The following is an 18,723-nucleotide window of genomic DNA, read 5'->3' as shown; positions in this document are numbered from 1 at the left end:
TCTATTGCTACTGAGTTTCAGAAAAGGCTAAGGGGGGTAAAAAAGGCCTGTGTTTATTCAGGCAAACAATTCCACAAGTCCCACCGTTGCCACACAGCAAGGTCTGTCCTTAAACCAATTTAAAATTTGGGGCTGTTAGCCTTTGCCTTCTGTTTTGCTATTGCTGAGGTGAACGAGTCAAGGGTCAGGGCATTAATCAGCCACTACGGTGCAGAAGAGAGTTGCTAAACTTGGGGTGAAACATGGGCTTGCTGTGGTGGGAACAGAGTGGGAAAGGCAGCCTTCGGGAAGAGCCAGCCTTACCAAGTCACCAGCAAGGGGGAGAGGCTGGTAAGGCCACTTCTGCTTGGAGCACTAGTTTAGTGCTGATTTATGTCTGTGCGTGTGTGTACTCTGCATTTAATCTTCATTTTTATGGATTTTCCTGGATCCTTTAGCAAGTCAGTAGCCTGCTAGAGTCTGTGGCCTAAAAATTAAGGTCAGTCATCAAATGCCTGCTTACTGTTGCTTGGTCTGAATGGCGAGAAAACACCAAGTAGTTGGGGTGAACTCGGCAATCCCAAGAGTTTCTGAGATGTTATCTTTGCCCAGCAGTAACTGAACCTCTAAATTCTTCTTTACTCAGTCCTCTGACAACTTTCCTTTAGCACAAACAACCCTTTAAGGAAGGACCTGGTAGCAGTGTGTACAGCTTTTACAGCGCAGTTCTGAGTCATGACACTGGAAGGTGCTGAGCAGATGTAATGCCCATCAATTTGTCATTAATTACAAGGGGGGACTTCTTCATGCAGATTCTCCCTTTCATGCACTCAGACAGCCTGACTTTTATCTGCTTTCTCTTGTTTAATTTGTGATCAAAACAGGAAGATGTTGCTTTTGCAAAGAGATCTCTCTAACCTAAGAGATTCCTATTTATTCCTTTAGAATACACAAATCGAATTTCATGTTCTTATTCAAAGCAGACACTCTTTTCTCCTGGGTATCACCAGTCCACAGGGAAGGCTATTGCACTTTAATATAATTCCTGAACCATTAATCACACTGACTATAGTTTTGCAAGAGGCAAAGATTTAGTTGCTTACAGTTTGTTCTTTAAACTTAAGCTATTTATTTACTCTGCAGCCTCACTCCGCCCTTAAGACCTTCAGAAATGAAAAATATAAGGGGATACCAGTTCCTTCTCTCATTTAAGTACACAAACACTGTTTTCAGAACTTTTTTTCTGTGGCAAAAGCAAGCTCAAAAGACACGTCAGAAGGTAATATAAAATAATGTGTCCAAACAAGATTCTGGTTAGAATTTGGAAGCATTCAGTACTACTGTCTGTTCTGTAGTCCTGAAACGCATATGGATGCCCCACAGCACAAGTCAGAAAAACCTGGCAATTGCTATAATTTGCCCACGGTCTCCACGGCTCACAGGGACCTGGGCACAACCCCAGATAACGGGTCGGGTCGTACCCCACCTCAGCTTACTGCGTTCGGCTGTTGCTTTGCTCTCCGAACTTGCCCATATTCCTTCTCTACAAGTAGTGCAGACTTACTCTTCTCATTTCAGGTGATTATCAAAGCTAGCGATAGACGTTATTGAGCATTACCTCTGCAGACATCATCAGCTTATGAGATAAATAATGCTACCCTCTATGTGTTATGGCTATTCTAGTTTAGTCTCAAAAGTCCACTTTGGCTAAAACGGTTGCATATATTCATATATTACTGAGAGATGTACAGTACCGGTTTTAGGATTCAGTTACTCTGTGTTATAAGACAGTCTATTACTTGTATTAAAAAAAAAAAAAGTAACGTTCATTTCCATTATCGCTTGGTGGCAAAAACTGTAACAGGATGCCTATTGCTGATGATAAACATGTACAGTCCTTGAAAGCAAATGAAATTTTGGCCAGATTATTCCTAGCCTGTATTTTCCTAACTTCCTGCCCTTTGGTGGCTAAATTTTATTGGCATTGCTTTTGCAGATTATTTTAAGACCTGTTTCTCATTTTCAAAAAAGAATTAAAACTTATATCAGAAAATCAGACTTATTTTCAGTCTGTTATTTTTCACTGTCAGTTTCCTAACCTATTTCCTTCCTCAGGGGACTTAAATATATGAACTTCTGAATACAGAGATAGGCAGTTTTTCTCCTTCTCTTATTTCTTTTCTAAGGGATTTTTTTTTTTTTTTTAAGTGTCTGTGAGGCTGGAGCCCTGGAGATTTCAAACTTCTTTCATCCTCCAAAATGTCAGCAATTTTAAATAAGTGGGTTCCTTACATGCTCCTTCTTTCATGCTCTGCAGTAGTCTTCAAGCTTGACTTGCAAGCTCTTTCTCTGCAGGTGAGAAGGGAGTGCGTGCAGGGGACACATAGACGCAGACACATAGACACTTTAGACTCTCTGGCTGAAACAGGCACCGGGGAAAGGAAAGCACCCCAGCACAAGCAAGCTTGCATATTCCAAAAGGAGGACATTGCTTTTTGCATCTCCACCCTCTTTTGTGGCATCCTTCTGAAGCTTCCAAAGTAGCAAACTCATGCAGCTGAGAGCCAGCTTTAGGATGTCTTAGCTTTCTGTTCTCATAGTGGAAAGAGACACTAGAAACCATCAAACAAAACCAGCTCTGTCAAGTCTGTTTCTGTTCCTGTCTGTGATCTGCATGCTGCAAGAACTCCAGGCCTGCAGCTAGCGTTTCTTCTTTCTGGGTTACAAACTACCAGGTGATAGAGCTGGCGATTTTTAAAAGCTTCTGTGTGTGAGTCTAGTGCGTCTCTTTATTTAGACCGGAAGATGATGGGGCATGAAGGGAAGCAGGGAATGGGAATAAGTCCTATTCCTGGTAACCGAACCCGGCAGTGGTAATGAAGAGGCCAGGAGTTGATAGGACAGGAATGTAATTAAGAATGCTACAAAAGACAGCTGGGCTGCGTGGCCAGATTAGTATGGAGAAGGAATCAGTATGCAGAGAGCAGGTACGTGCTGAGGGGAACAGCGGCAGATGCAGATGAGCTGGGAAAGTAGTACGTGTAAGGAGGGAATGCAGAAAAGAGGATGGAGAGATAGGAATGAAGAAGTGGGACAAGGCCAAGTACAGTGTGCAATAATCTTTGGCCTTAAAGCTTTAAAGCTATTTAAAACTTGTCAAAAGTTATTTTCTCCATGGATGCATACTGAATATTACTTTCTTAGAGGAAGAAAAGGTGCTTCCCATGTTAATACGAATGAAGAGTTTCAAGACAAATGTCCTCTTAGATTTGTGTGATCTAATCTGGGCAAAAAAATAAACGCCTGTGTTTAAAACAACAATATCTGTGTGCAACAAAAATATCTATTTAATTTTTTTAAGTTGTATATAATGATATTGAGGAATGGTCACTTTTTCCTTTTCGCCTGTGCTCAGGATTTCTTTATTTTATAAGGTGTGAGGGATGCAGCTGTTGTATCACTTCTATTTTAATGGTATGAGCAAGGACATAAGCATAATGTAATTAGAGAATATTGTTTGTCAATTCAAGAAAGGATCTTCTAAACATTTTTATTTAAGAGATGACCTGTACCCTTCCACGGAAAAATTTTCTAATTCTGGCTGAAACCTCCTCCCCACCCCTCCCTCACAGCCCCAGTTCTCAGCCCTTAAAGCATAAAGAATTCATCCACTGTTCACGGGCAGTCCTCAGAAGAACGGTTCTTTTGCATTCACACTGTACAAACCATAGTTTTTGGATGTAAAAGCTGCTATTGAATCTTAATTGAAGTCTGCACAGTAATAACCTACAGGCAAGATTCTGCAAAGCGTGAAGATACATTGTTTGAGTTTCTTGGAGTAATCTTTATGGCTATAGATAGATTAATCTTTTTCAATTTAAATATCCTAAAGCGTATTTAAGGCAAGTCGAATTCAACTGAATCCATAATCAATTATTGTTCTTTCTCTGCTCCCCCTTCATTTTTAAAGTCTTTTTCAATGGAATGTTATTTACCCTGTCAAATCTTTCAGTAATATACAAAAAGCTTCTATTAAAAAAAAGCTAGGATTATCTTAAAAGAAACTGTACTCCTTTTTTTCTGAGGGGGAAAAAAAGAATGACCAGTTTAAGAAAAGGGTGGAGGAATTTCTTGGACTTAATTTTGAAGAAAGCTTAGCAGTTGTGAAAAGGATAAAAGTAGCAACCTGGAATATGTGTTTTCATAGGTACATTTGGGTAATAACATTTTATGTAGAAGAAAATCAGAGTTGTTTTTTTTTTTTTTTTTTATCCTAATATGGTTTTTCTACTCCCAAGGAAATGAAATAAATACCGGATCTAGATGCAATGATCTGTTCTGCTAAGTCAGAATGAAATACACAATTCTTGTTGTGCTTCATGTTGCTTTATACTTTAAAGTGTACAAGCAGCACATTTGGAAGCTAATGTTTCGTGAGAGCTTGTGGTTCCTAGGCTATCATAGTGTGTGTCATCTTGTCTTGGGTGGTGTTACTGAGTGTGACAGATGTACTACAATTTCCCTACCACAAATAGGAATGTTTATTTTACTTATAGGATGCTAATTGCTTAGCTGTCGTATTTTGCAAAGCTGTGTGAAGATAAGGAGAAGGAGGGAACACGTAGAAGAAAGGAAAAATCAAACCATAGTTTTGGTGCTGTCAGAGGAGTGGGTGTTATATGTGGGAGGTAAAGGCGTAGGGAAAAGGAGTGACATTTACTGAACTTATTGCTTAGGCTCCTTGTAGTTCAGATGTGCCTACTGATGGTATTTGTAGAGTAGCCCATGTGTGAAGGAGGAAAAAATGACCTTAATACTTAAAAAGGCAAAAAACCCCCAACTCTAGCCTCCATTCACTCTAAATAATAAATTAGTAATTCAGAATAGTCCATGTGCCTTCAGAACTGTCAAATCTGTTGCATACAAAGGCTACATCAATGAAGGGCATGCATTATGTTAGAAACATTTAATGCCAGTAAGTAAAGCCTGTTGAAAGCGTAAGAACAGATAAAGGGGTCTTTAGCTATTGACTGCTACAATTAGCTGAATGCCATATGGCTCAGTTGCACAGTTCTCGGACTTGAAACCTCATCAGCTGTCCTGCAGAAGTGTAATACCTAAAACTAAACATACTGCAAACGACAATTGATATAAGGCTCCACAGAGAAAAAACCTACCTGCTTTTTATTTAGTCTTCAAATTTTTGGTGGGTGAAATGAGCTAGGCAGCACTTTGACCATGTGGTTATTTACTCCAGTGAAAGAAATAAAAATATTTGATGTGTTATTTCCATACTATTAAGCTCCCAAATGCTAACTACTGTGAAGAAGATAATGTAATATTTAGTTGTCAAGTTTGGGATTAATGGATTAGGATGCATAGTTAGTAAACATCAGCACTTGTCACATCTATGCAAGTCCCATGAGCTATAACCATCTCAAATATCTCTGTTGTTCCAGCCGTTTTCAATTTTGTTTCCTACTCTGCAGAATTTCCCAGGAGATGTGATGGGTCAGTAGTAGGCCAAAGAAGGACTTCAGACCTAATCTAATCAATATTGTGACAAACCTAATGAAAGAAGCTATGTCACCTTGGAATCCCAGGACATTTTATCAGCTCTGCTCCTAATGGGATGTGACAGCAAGGTTGATCTGTGTCTCCTTAGGACAGGAGAGAAGTTGTGCAAGGGCTTGTGCGAGGATGGCTGTGTGACAAAGGGTAATCTAACTCCATGACGATGGCAGCTAAAGGTTGAAACTAGAGGTCCGTCCTTGCACATCGAAGATCAAATAATTATTTGAATAACCTTCATATGCAAGTGAACTGTTTATGCATTTATTAAATTTTCAACTCCTCTAACATGCCATCTCTATTAAAAGAGATGGTAACTTTCTCTGTTTCAGTGGGAAGGTTCTGAAATTGGCTTCACAAATCAGAAAGCAGTAGTTACTGGCTTTATCTGTATTCCAAGCAAAGCACTTTCGCTTCAGTCCTCTGTAACGGTTTTATATTTTATTTTGAACTGCCCCTTTTTGCAATCACATACAACTAGATCACTTGTTCCACCAGTATGTGACGTTTCTATGAGACTGAAGTCAATGACTTTTACTTCTTTTGCCCTGTAATTTGCTCCTCTAGTACTTCTTTACCCTAAATTTGGCTGCTACCGTAGTAGTCTTCACTGATGAACTCTGGTGTGCAATCTCAAATATTTGTGCTGTTCTAGTTTTGAGGTGGCAGCTTTGCTGAAGATTGTTTTTATGATAACCTCAGTTTCTGTGCTCAGGATTGTATATATCAATATTCAACTTGACCGTTTACGTCCTTAATTCTAATCATTCTAGTTTCTCTGCCCAGCTAGGTTCCCTCCATGTTTTGACTCATCGCATCTGTTGTCTTTATAGTTTCTCTGCTCTTGAGTGTTGTCCACATACTGTGATGTTACCTCTACCAGGTTATTCTCAATGTGTTTGCTTGCTCTGTCCCTCTTCCCTTAACTTTCCACCTCAGGATGAACGGTAATTACTGTCAAAATATTCTCATGCATAGAAATCCTGTGAACGTGTAGACTATTATTTGCATATCTGGAAACTTGTAGAGATATTACTATGATAACTGTCAATGTTGGTCAAGAAGCTCTTATATCTTATTCTTTTTCCTTGGGGAGATAGCCTTTAAAGTATCTGGTGAAAACTTACCAGTTTCTTCTTAACATATAATATTTTAACACGAAAATTTATATTGCTTGTCCTTTAATTTAAGAGCAAGTTTTTTCTGAACTTCATTTTCAACTATTGACGTTTTCTCTATGAGGATTTCCATAAATTGCCTTGATATGTAAATAGTGGAGCAAAGCTGCCTTATACTTTTTAGTAATCCTGCAATTACATTCTGTAGAGCCTTTTTACTTTCCTTAATATGAAACTAAACTCTCCTCTCACCTACTCCTTTACATAACCAGTGCACTAAGAATTATGGACATGACAGCTAAATCCAGTTTTTAAATCCCAGGCATAGTACCTATGTGTTATTGCTGCTCGCTGTTTCTTTCTAATAAGCTGTAAGCAGTGCAATATCTTATTAGTTAATTTGAAAATCGTTTCTCAAGGGATTGCACGGCTTATGTGCATCAGGTCCCTACCAATCCACTTAAAGCTTAAATTCACCAGACTGAGAAACTCGGTGCGGGATTGGATCTTATTTTGCTGCAGCAGAAACATTCATTTCCCTGTAAAGTACCGGGATAGCATTTCTGATCTAGCAGAAGTTATACTGAAAACACCTCTGAACCTTTTCTGGAGATAGTAAACCCCACATGTCTGAAAATAAGAGCTCTTACTTTCTAATTGTTTTTATTTGTAATATACCAAAACCTGCTATTCTTTTTTGATCCTACAGAAAATATTTTTTTATTCTGTTGCATAAGCTAACAGAAGGTGTATTTTGCTGTAATTCAAATGCCATGTTACTCTTGAAATCTCAGTGTTGTTACTGCTCTTTAACTAATTAAACTTGGAAAAAAGGCACTGAGAATGAAGCATTTGAGACAAAATACCTATCTTTTGACTCAAATATCTGAAACTTCTTTATTGGTGTTCTGGGGAAGCACGACCTGAGTTTGGGATGGGCTGACCCCAAAAAGCAAATTCAAACATCCCTGGAAAGCTGAACTTTGATCCTGTGTTTAGGGCCTCTCAATGTACTGCATCACTTTAGACCTGCCTGCACCATACTGAAACCATCTCACTTGCTGAATATTCATTCAAATTGATGTTTCTGGGTTTTTTCTGGTATTCCACTCAAGAGGAAAAAAAAAAAAAAATCATGTACCACAATAACATGAAATGTCAACCTTTCTATTTCTCCACAACAGCATTGTCTAAAGCCACTACCACAGAATCTTCCTTATGGATGGTATCAATTCATTACATAAGATCTAAGTATGACATAGTACACAGAATAACCAGTGAATTTATAAACAGCACCACAATTTTAAATGTGCTTTCCCTGTAACATAGCATTAAATTACTTTGACTAAATCATGCATGGCCAGACATCTCTTGCTGGCTGAACTCTGCTGTCACTGCAGTAGCAGTACCTAGCACAGAGATGCTTTCACTGTAGTTTGCCCTGAGGTGGATATGCCTCCTAAAACACCAGCAGCACATCCGACCAGGTAGTATAGAGCACAGCACTGTGTAAAACTTACCGGGGTCTCAAGGACCATGTCTTCTCACAGCTGGGGCACCCTGTGCACGCTGGAGCCTGACCCTGCCTTACGCTGCCACGGAATCAAAGAGCTGCTTTCACCCCTCCTCGTTCACGGCTACGTTCAGGCAAAGTGTGCTGGGGACTGTGGTGAGCCCTGTGTCTTACATTACAATTATACCCCAGCAAAACTGAAAGTACTACGGAAGGGAGCACACGAGAGGAAACTCTGAGTCTCATCCTTCCACTATGTGGGCGTCATGTGCTGGGCTGCCCGGTGGTGACTGGGAACTTCCGTTCCTGTCCTTCTTGAGCTGTAGTGAAACCAAAGCTGTTTTGCTGTTTTCTCTACGTGTAGGGTTATAGGAATTGACTTGCTAGTTAAGACCAGTGTACGGATGTTGCGAAGGAAAGGAAGTAGGTTTTGGGCAGGCATTTCTAACCAGCTGCTTTCTTATATCACCTGTGCTAAAATTTCTCCAGAATTCTGGGTTTTGTTTGGTATGATTTAGGAGCAGCATCTCTTAAACGTCTTAATTTTATTTTCTTTTTTTTGGAAAATATACTTGCAAAGATACCTGGAAATTTTTTACAATGTTTTCTATGGAAATCTGTCAGCTAGGAATCAACACTTTGGAATTAAACTTATTGACTTTTTTTTTTTTAATCAGTTTTCATTTGACCATTCTTCATACTTAAGTTTTGCACGGTAATGTCCACACCTAAGGTACTAGGTGTATTCTGACTGGAAACCTGATTCGGTTTCCTGAATGGTATTATATCCTTGAGAAATAAAAAAATAAGAAAGAAGGAATTCTCTCTATTCCCTATATATCTACAGTGTGAAATCTTCCAAGCAAAGGCAAATCGGGAAATAACAAAAGGAATTTTCTACATAGGTAATGTTAGTTTTTTATTAATGAAGACAGCATGTCAGCCGTGAGGTGTTTTGTTTTGTATTGGGTTTTGTATAAAGGTATAGCAATTTAAATAAAGATGTAAAAATAAGGAGGCTAGGAAAACAGGACAATTGGCAACAGAAATGAGGAAGAAAACACAAAGGTGATTGCAAAAGACGATGACATACCTTTATGGAAATGGAGCTGGCATTTCCATAGAGGAAATGCTGAGGAATAGTTTAGAAAGGGGAGGTAACAAGACAGGGATGTGATTATATGCTAGTAGAATACTTCTGGAAGAGGTTAGTGGCATAAATTTAATTTAATCTTGCATGGGGCATGGTATCTGAGATGAACGATAGTAATGGATAAGAAGGATTTGATTTTTACAAGTAACGTGTGTTTAGATGAGATCTGAGAAGTGGATGACTGAGGAGCACATGATGAGTCCCCTAATCAGAGATTTGTCTGAAGTGATGGAAGGAAAGGATGGTGCTGGTGGGGGTAAGAGTAAGGGGGTTTTGAAAGCAAGTATCAACAATATTGGATTTTACCATGAACTGTTGTCAGTGCTTGGTGTCTTTGCTTGCATTTCCTAGTGCATGATTGGGCTTCACATAGTTCCAAGATTCCTTCTTCTGCACCTGCTTACAGAGTCTTCTAATGTCTGAACTAATTTTTATTCCAGTCCAAGGCTGTGTGATTTCTGAACAATATAAATCTCTAACTATAAATTATCCTATACCAGTGCTTTCAAATAAAAAAGAAACTTTTACGTAAGAATCATAAAAAGTAAAATAATACTCACTTTGCATTTCTTTACAGCAGCATTGCACAGTGGTTCTGCCATCCAGCCTTTCCCAGTGGGTGGACTTCCAGCTATTTCACTCTATGATTTTTGTCATGTGTCTTGCCTCCTTCCCCTTAAAACAAGGGGTGCAATGGATTACTATTCAGAATGCACTGTTATTTTCCACTGAAAATGCACTCTAGTATCAGAATAAAATTTGACGTGCATAGTTTTAGAGAGGGGAGGGTCGTACAAGGGAGGAAATAGCACAGATTATGGTATTACAAAAAAAGGGAAAAAAGCAGAATTTTAAATACTAGGTGCCAAGAGATGGGCAATAGGATAGGAGTTGAAAATGTTAAATTCCCCACCCCAATCCCCCAATGAAAACAGTTTTGTAATAGTCATTAAGAAGCAATATCTAGTAAAATATAAATAATATTTATTTTGCTAAATGGACTGCTTATTAAAATGCATGCTGAAAACTGTTTAACAAAAGCCTTAGAATTTAGAATTTTATTCCTTAGTGCAGTTATGGTGATAGAAGAATAATAAATCTTCTTTTCTTGAGAAGTACTATAGCAGCATAAAGGAAAGTGACAGCACTATCATATCTCATCAGAATGATGGATAAATCATTAACTATATACGTTTAATACCTGCTAAACTGTCTTAAATGTGACATAAAAATAAAGAATGTGGAGAAACTGGCAACCATTCTGTTGACACCTAAGATAAAATGGACTGAAGAGAATCCTGGCTTGAGCTGTTTCAAGACATATTGTAGTTATGATAAACAGAGATAATTCACCACAGACAACTTCAAAACAAACTCGCACAGGTTTTTAGTAGGACTTCGGGGGGAGTTATTTATCTAACAGGAAATTAATTGTTGTTGCATTACTGAGCTAAACTTTATGTTGTGATTAGTACCATGGAGTTGGGTGCAGGTGTTTAGTTTCAAGGCTTTTTTTTTTTTCTCCCACAAATATGAAATTAAAATAGAGCTGTGAGCATACTGGCTGGCACCAACCACGTGGGTCTGTTACAGCTGAAGCTCTTTTTCTTCAGTGATGGTACTACCCTGAGCTGTTCTCTGAGCAGGCATTTCTTTAGCACCGAGACCACTACCTTTTTCAAATTTGAATTACTCATTGGAATTAAATATTGGGGGACCTTGACAGACAAGTGGAATAAGCACATAAAACTAATTTCCCTTGAAAATAAAAATTTGCACAAAAAATTGTATGTGACTAAATGTATAAATACTTAAAAAATATTTCACACCAAGTAGGTTAACAGTCAGTTAGAGTGATAATGACTTCATGGCCATAAGGAATTAAGGTCTAGATCTCCATAAACTTCAAGTCTGAATTTTCCAAAGTGATTCAATGTCGTCAATGAATTTTGGTTTTGGTTAGTGCTTGATCAATCTCTTAGCTTAAACCAACTTTTAAAAAGCTCCTAGGGCTCCTGTGGTCTCAATTAATCTATGGGTTATTTTAAATCAAAGTACTGTTTTCAAAGCAAAATCTGATTTCTTTGGGTTTTGTTACACAAACAGAAAGAAATATAGGAAGTAAGCAAGAAACATGAAAAATGCAATTTTGAGTTGTATGTACATTGTTCTGTGACTTCCATATGAAACAAGTTTTTTCTGTGTTAATAGTATTAATGAAGAAATGCTGCTTCACTTCCATGCTAACAGCTGCGGATTTTGCCTGGCACTGAATTCAAAATGCTGGTTGGTTTGGAGTATTTTGTTTGTTTGTTTGTTTAAATCAAGAAATATGTTCCTGATTCAGGAGAGCTTCTCCAATGACTTTGAGGATGAAGGTGACTTCCATATAAATAATTCAAAGACCTTCTGGCAGGCCTTCCAAGCTCTGCTGCAGATGCCATCGGAAGCCAACGCAGTAGAAGTATACAATTGTATTTTGATTGTGGTACAAGTTAAACACGGTTACTGGGAAGCCAGCTATGTTTATGCAGCTTCCTTGTAAACATGTCTTTTTTTTAGTAAAGCCTAAAGTGCTTTAAGACCAGAGGTACTGACTTCCCATAGCAGGGTATCTCCTTTTGCTTTTTCTGTCTACTCCTGAGGATGACAAACAAATCTAGAGCAGGACATATATTATCTTGCTTGAGAATCGGAGAAAGCCTCTTAATGCCACAACCTAAAGGTGATCCATGTGCAGTACCAGGTGAAGTTTGTCTTGACCTTCAGCATTCGCAAGACGTGACCTTTTGTGGTTGCTGCATTATGAGTTAGTGATACGCATGCGTGCAATCAACACTGTCATTTCTTACTCTGCTTCTCGCAACCACATATCACACTTGAAAAGACTGAATGGGCTTGGCATTGGTGGAAGGTGGATGTGCCCATATAGGGTTAAACTAGGCTGTGATTTCAAAAAAACTGCAGGCACCCAGCTTCCCTTTTTGTAAAGAGAGCAGCTTCCTGCTAGCACTGATACTGCAATATACCACTGTGTATATAAAGTGGAAACCCCCATCCCTCTCAAAATTTCATGTAGTGGAACCTACAGCAAGTGTAAAAACTTAATGATATGTTTATTTTCGGAGAAGTGGGAAACTACTGTGGGAGTAAAAAGTTCTCGGGTTTTTTTCACCGGCTACCCAGTTACTGGGGTATACAGTGATTTGGGGGAAAAGACAAAAAATGCTAATAAAATCCCAAAGAAATAACTGAATTTTGGAGGCTATTTTTGCAGAACTTGGTATTAGAGAAGTTATAATTGGTATTAGAGAATACAGCAGTGATGTCTCTTCTGCTGCATATTATGATAATATTAAAATAAAGCCCCAAATATAATTTTTAAATGTATAAGTGCTGTTTGTTGTTGAATGCAAACAGTTGTGATTTTTTCCTAATCTAAAACACCAATATATGCTGCAGGCTTAAAATTAGAAGCACTATACTTCCCAAGAAAGCTGTAAGAGTGCTGTTGAACAAAAGATGTATCTTATGTGGGTAGATTGTGATTAATAATTGTGAACACAGAAATAGTCATCTTTTGTCGTTGGAAGTCACTGAATTTGGAAGGAGACACTTTTTTCATCCATTTTTGAAATGTGAAGACTAGCTCCAAGCATTTGGCAACAGAGTCTATTTCTGAATGTTATTAATGCAGTTTAGTTTTGATGGAGTATTATCTCTAAGCAATATCAAGGCCGCGGCAACATATGAATATGGATTTCATTTTATTGTGTCGTACCTGCATAGCACCTATATTTTGACTTGCACTGCATTATGATGCAAAATGTTGTTTTGGTGTCTCCTCTGGCTTGGTACTTGTTTGTTAGTATCATTCAGCAGTGCCATTGACTCTGCTGTTAGCAAGATGGAACTTTAGAAGAGGATGACAGGAAATTCAGAGAGTTGAACAGTTTTTTATTTCCAGTTAGTTGAGGACTGTGAGCAGTTGGATAGAAAAAGATATATTGTTTGCTGGGTAGGAAGCTGTCATAGTGTGGATTCTTGGAAGTCCAACAGGTTGACTGATATCTGAGAGATGGAGCAGTTATGGAAAATAATGCTGAGACCTTTTCAGTTGGCTGCCTCTTTGGGGCTACCAGCTGTAGTCCTGGGCCACAGACGGGTAACCTCAGCCGTGTCAGCACTGTGGTTCTGATGGAGAAGTTGGACTTATCTGGCACCCCGCTGCATCTGTGGTATTTCCAAGACACTGGACACTCTGCTGCAGTGACTGTTACAGGACCCTCTGGCAGAGCCATGTGTAGAGACTGCTTTGAGGAAATACTGACCTAGAACAGGGAGCTGTTACTGGGTTTTCATTGCTTTTTGCCAAAAGGAAGAAAAGGCTTGTCACAAAAGAGGAAATGCTAAGCAGTGTGGTCTGATATGAGATGGGTGGCAACTTGGCCTGGAAAAGGTGGTTATTAATCCGTTATTCTATTACTCTACTGTTACTTTAGGAAGGGATTTGCAAGGCTTGCAGGAACTAAGCATTTTTTGTTGTTGAAACTTATTTTGAGTGTAAACTTAGAGTAGTTAAAATAAAAGTGAAAAGAATAGTCATGATTTTTCAATATGCAGGAATTTTTACATTTTTTATTTTAAATCATTTATCATGTAGTGAATATTTTGGGGAAATAGTTCATTGAACTATTTATCATCTATTGTGAATAAAACTCTGTTCCCTTTGAGTTTATTTAAAGTAGAAAAGAGGAAGCACTCTAAAAAAAGACCCAGAATATCATTGCATGATGTCTGATTTGTGGCTTTCTGAAGGTTGTCTTTGATTGCCCAATACAACTCGTTGTTAAGAGAGAGTTGGTGAGAAAGAGAAACTTTGTGCTTGAAAACAGCTTTCATATTTGAAAGAAAACTGCTTCTTTTTTCTGAAAATCATGACAACGGAATAGAAACTAGATTTGATTATATTTGTCAGTTAAACTTTGAAAATACAATAAGCCTGGAAACGTATTAAGAAAACACATAGATATGACTGATACTATCTTAAGTTTTTTCCTTTAAAATGGAGATAATTTTCCCTTTAGCTGTCCCTGGTGCACTGCTCCTGTGTTAATGGCTAACAAAGAAGGTGAAAATTCATAATTTCTTACAAGTCTCTAAAAGCACATTTTCCCTGTGCAGTGGAGAATCCTGCAGATAGCCCAGGCTGTGCCGCTTTGAGTCGCTGCCTGCATGCAGCGCGGATCAATGCTGGCAGAAGCACTTGCTTACATTTGGGAGTTCTACAGCAGCATTAGGCCAACACTGTGCCGAGACTACACCAGACAGTGGGATTTAGGTCTGTAGATCTAATTGCAATGTTTAGACCCTTAAAAAATGGACAAAATATACCGGACAAAACTCACTTTGACAGTTATTTTATATGCATATAGGAAGATGGAGTGATCCTGGTTTTTGATGGTGCTTTTTTTAGACAGGTTTACTCTTTGCTGGGTGAGGAACTGGCTGGATGGCCGAGCCCAGAGAGTTGTGATGAATGGCTTTAAATCCAGCTGGCGACCGGTCACAAGCGGTGTTCCCCAGGGCTCGGTTCTGGGGCTGGCCTTGTTCAGTATCTTTATCGATGATCTGGATGAGGGGATCGAGTGCTCCCTCAGTAAGTTTGCAGATGACATCAAGTTGGGTGGGAGTGTTGATCTGCTGGAGGGTAAGAGGGCTCTGCAGAGGGATCTGGACAGGCTGGATCGATAGGCAGAGGCCAACTGTATGAGGTTTAATAAGGCCAAGTGCAGGGTCCTGCACTTTGGCCACAACAACCCCATGCAACGCTACAGGCTTGGGGAGGAGTGACTGGAGAGCTGCCTGGTGGAAAAGGACCTGGGGGTGCTGGTTGACAGCCGGCTGAACATGAGCCAGCAGTGTGCCCAGGTGGCCAAGAAGGCCAACAGCATCCTGGCCTGTATCAGGAATAGTGTGGCCAGCAGGAGTAGGGAAGTGATCGTGCCCCTGTACTCGGCACTGGTGAGGCCGCACCTTGAATCCTGTGTTCAGTTTTGGGCCCCTCACTACAAGAAGGATGTTGAGGTGCTGGACCGTGTCCAGAGAAGGGCAACGAAGCTGGTGAGGGGTCTGGAGCACAAGTCTTATGAGGAGCGGCTGAGGGAACTGGGGTTGTTTAGCCTGGAGAAGAGGAGGCTGAGAGGAGACCTTATCGCTCTCTACAACTACCTGAAAGGGGTTGTTCTCCCAAATAACTAGTAACAGAATGAGAGGGAATGGCCTCAAGTTGTGCCAGGGGAGGTTTAGATTGGATATTAGGAAAAATTTCTTCACTGAGAGGGTGGTCAGGCATTGGAACAGGCTGCCCAGGGAGGTGGTGGAGTTGCCATCTCTGGAAGTGTTCAAAAAACGTGTGGATGTGGCGCTTCAGGACATGGTTTAGGGGACACGGTGGCGCTGGATTAATGGTTGGACTTGATGATCTTGAAGGTCCTTTCCAACCTAGTGATTCTGTGATTTGGAAAGTGCCCCTGGGATGATGTATTTTAACCTCAGGCTTTATCTATAGCTCTTGTTTCATGCAAAAAGCTGCTCTTAGACTCCCAACCCTTGTTCGTCCCTGTGACACCTGTTCAATTACATACTCAATTTTTAAGACACTTGGAGAGACAGAGACCAAGAATAATGTTTTCTTCCATACCAGTTTCACTGTGAAATGTTTTCCTTTGTTGTTAAGTAAAGACACTGTGGATTAAGTAATTCCCATAGCTTTTTCTGCAATTTGTTGAAGACATTCTTGTAACAGTGGTGTAGATGGTATTAAATGGCATTATTATAGTGATAATACTTCTCGGAAGGACATCATGTAAAATAAGGATTTGGACCTTAGGCCACAACCTGCATAGTCCCATCTCTGCCAGGGCCCATCAACTATTAGCCGAGCATGGCCATGCCACAAATAATAACTAGACAGATGCTATTTGTGGAAACCTTTCAGGGTGGCAATGAAGTTTTGGCCACCTGAGTAGGGAACAGCTACGTGCTATCGATTGCAGAGTTTTGCCCATATTGTCAGCGCTGCAAAGACTACAATCCCCTGCTCTCCAAGTGTTGTAATAGATCATAGCAGAATGTTGGTCCTTTACAAAGAAATGTAATGTTTTGCGACCCGTAATAATCATAGAACCAAGAGTAAGGCATCTATGCACACTGACAGTTTAGCTATATACTGATACTATAAATCTGATTAAAGCAATGTAATCTTGGGAGTGTCTGAAAACACAAGTTGGGACCAAGTCCGTTTTCTGGTTCTGCTGTAGATGCCTTTGTGAGTGGTGTGTTAGCTCCCTTGGCTCTGGTTTGATATTCACATGTCTATATTGGTATTGACTTTTCTTTTTCTGAAGCATTCTTGGAGAAGTGCAGGATGGAATATATATTTTTCCATTTCTTAATTTGAGTTTCATCTCCATCCATGTCCTAATGAACACTTCTATTTCAGTACTTAAAACTGGAAATGGGCAACTAATTGGCAAGGCTGTACTATGCCTTACAGTTTCATTGTGTAGAACTTTTTGTGATGCTGAATATGGGGCTTAAATTACTTGTACTAAGTCCGCTGCTTTTTTGGTTTTGGTTTTTTTTGCTTTTTGGTCCGCTGCTTTTTGCAGATTTTATTTCTATCTGCAAGTCAGAAGGAGAACTTTTGGCTGTAGAATTGCTGTATGCTTTTCAGGAAATAGGCTATTTACTGGGGATTTCCTTGGTGAAGCAGATTGCTTGGCATGGGTTCAACACTTGCATGTTTTGAGCCAGATTTTCTGTGGCCCATCTCCATTCCTGGACCCTAACTCCATTTTTCATCATCTTTCTTAGCACAAATATTTATACTTGGATCACAATGGAACTTTGATTTCCTCTAAAAACAAGTGTCACCACTGGTGAATCACTTTATATTCGCATTAATGATGAACCATCCTTTGTCTCTTACTAAGCTCTCTCCAGTTGAAAAGTTGTGTTAAAATGTAGTGGTTTGGTTTTGGGTTTTTTTGGGGTTTTTTTTGTTTGATCTTATTGTGGGTGTTTTGCTTTATTTATGTTCAAGTCGTTCTCTATAGCTTGACTGCTCAATGAGAGCAGTTAGTGTATGTGCTGATGCTTTAAGCTATTATAGTTGCCGCAATCTTGTGTTTTCTGATGTCCCCCACTGCACGTCCCAGAATAGAATGAGGATCCTCTGAAGAGCATGAGGCCTCAGGCGGTCACCACATGTGACCAAAGCAGAAGCTGTGGAAAAAGCAACTATCCTTAATTCTGAGAGGAAAAACCCAGCAGCTCAAGTGAAAAAATCCAGCCTGGAAAGCACCAAACAATTTCTCAAATAAATCTTCAACATTTTTCTTGTTTACAGGCAACTCCAAACTCTTTGATCCCAAAACGGTTCCTACAGTCGCAATATGAGAATTGTTATGAAAGATGTTTGAAAGTGATAACATGGAAGAAGGTGAACAGGTTTGAGAAGCAGGCTTTATTCCAAGAAAAAAGGCAACATGAGAGAGGGTGCCAGAATACTTTTGGAAAGAAGCAGGGCTGGTGTTGCAGCCAGGATGTGTTTTATTGGATTGAAGTGAGAAGGAAGTGAAGAAAAACTTCAACTTAGCACGCATTATGTATTTGTGAAAAGCTGGACATACATGAAGAGTTTGAAATCCTCTGCTGATAAAATATTGCTGTTGTGGTAATGCAGGCTTACAAAATAAGTGTGGACACTTCAGGATCTGGGCTGAGGGCCAACAGACAGTGAACTCTGCTTCTAGCATGAATCACGATGTTGTTTTTCTCAGTGACATGTTGTTTTCCTGGTAGATGCAAAAGGCCACTCTATGGAAGATTGACTTGAATGAATAAATAAAGCTTGCTGTGACAAATGAGACAAAAAAACAAAGCCACAACTTGGTCACCATTCCACAGCAATCTACAGAAAATGTGCCAGGAAAGCCTCAGCTGGCAGATTCTTGTTTTATGGCTGTGTGCTATGTACAGGAGAAAGAGCATGATTCTCATATATCAGGATAAGGTGGTGAAAGAAAATGTAAGACACTTGGCTTCAAAATACTAAGGCGTTCATTTTGTTGGTCGTACCCTTCCTTTTTTGAGCATTTGCTTGAGCATATTTCGCATGTGTGTGCTTAGGCATTCTTTTGTCACGTAATTCTGCTAGAAGCATCTCCTGCCTCTTATAGTTTATGTTTCTGGATGGAGTTTTCTTTAGTAAAGCTCAGGCTGCATCTCCTTCTTTGGATTGTTTTAGTAACGCACATTGTACTGCGGTGCTTTTATCTATCTGTTTATGTATTTATTTCAAATAGTGAGTGTTAGGCTGTGCT

General features: G+C 39.5%; 1 protein-coding gene across 1 annotated transcript in view; it reads right to left on the bottom strand.

The window, feature by feature from the left end:
• RASGEF1A (RasGEF domain family member 1A) overlaps window positions 1-9,936 on the bottom strand; it is a gene marked incomplete at both ends in the record, with an annotated part of 55,293 nt that extends 45,357 nt beyond the window's left edge. The window contains one exon of the mRNA XM_082002550.1: window positions 9,895-9,936. Within this exon, the coding sequence (XP_081858676.1) occupies window positions 9,895-9,936 (42 nt within the window). The remainder of the gene's footprint in view (window positions 1-9,894) is intronic.
• Window positions 9,937-18,723: the final 8,787 nt, after the last annotated feature.

This window comes from Phaethon aethereus (assembly GCF_964289735.1).
Source record: "Phaethon aethereus genome assembly, chromosome: 7".
NCBI classification, from domain to species: domain Eukaryota; kingdom Metazoa; phylum Chordata; class Aves; order Phaethontiformes; family Phaethontidae; genus Phaethon; species Phaethon aethereus.
The sequence above is the reverse complement of the archived record's forward strand: the minus strand, read 5'-3'. Positions and strand labels throughout refer to the sequence as shown.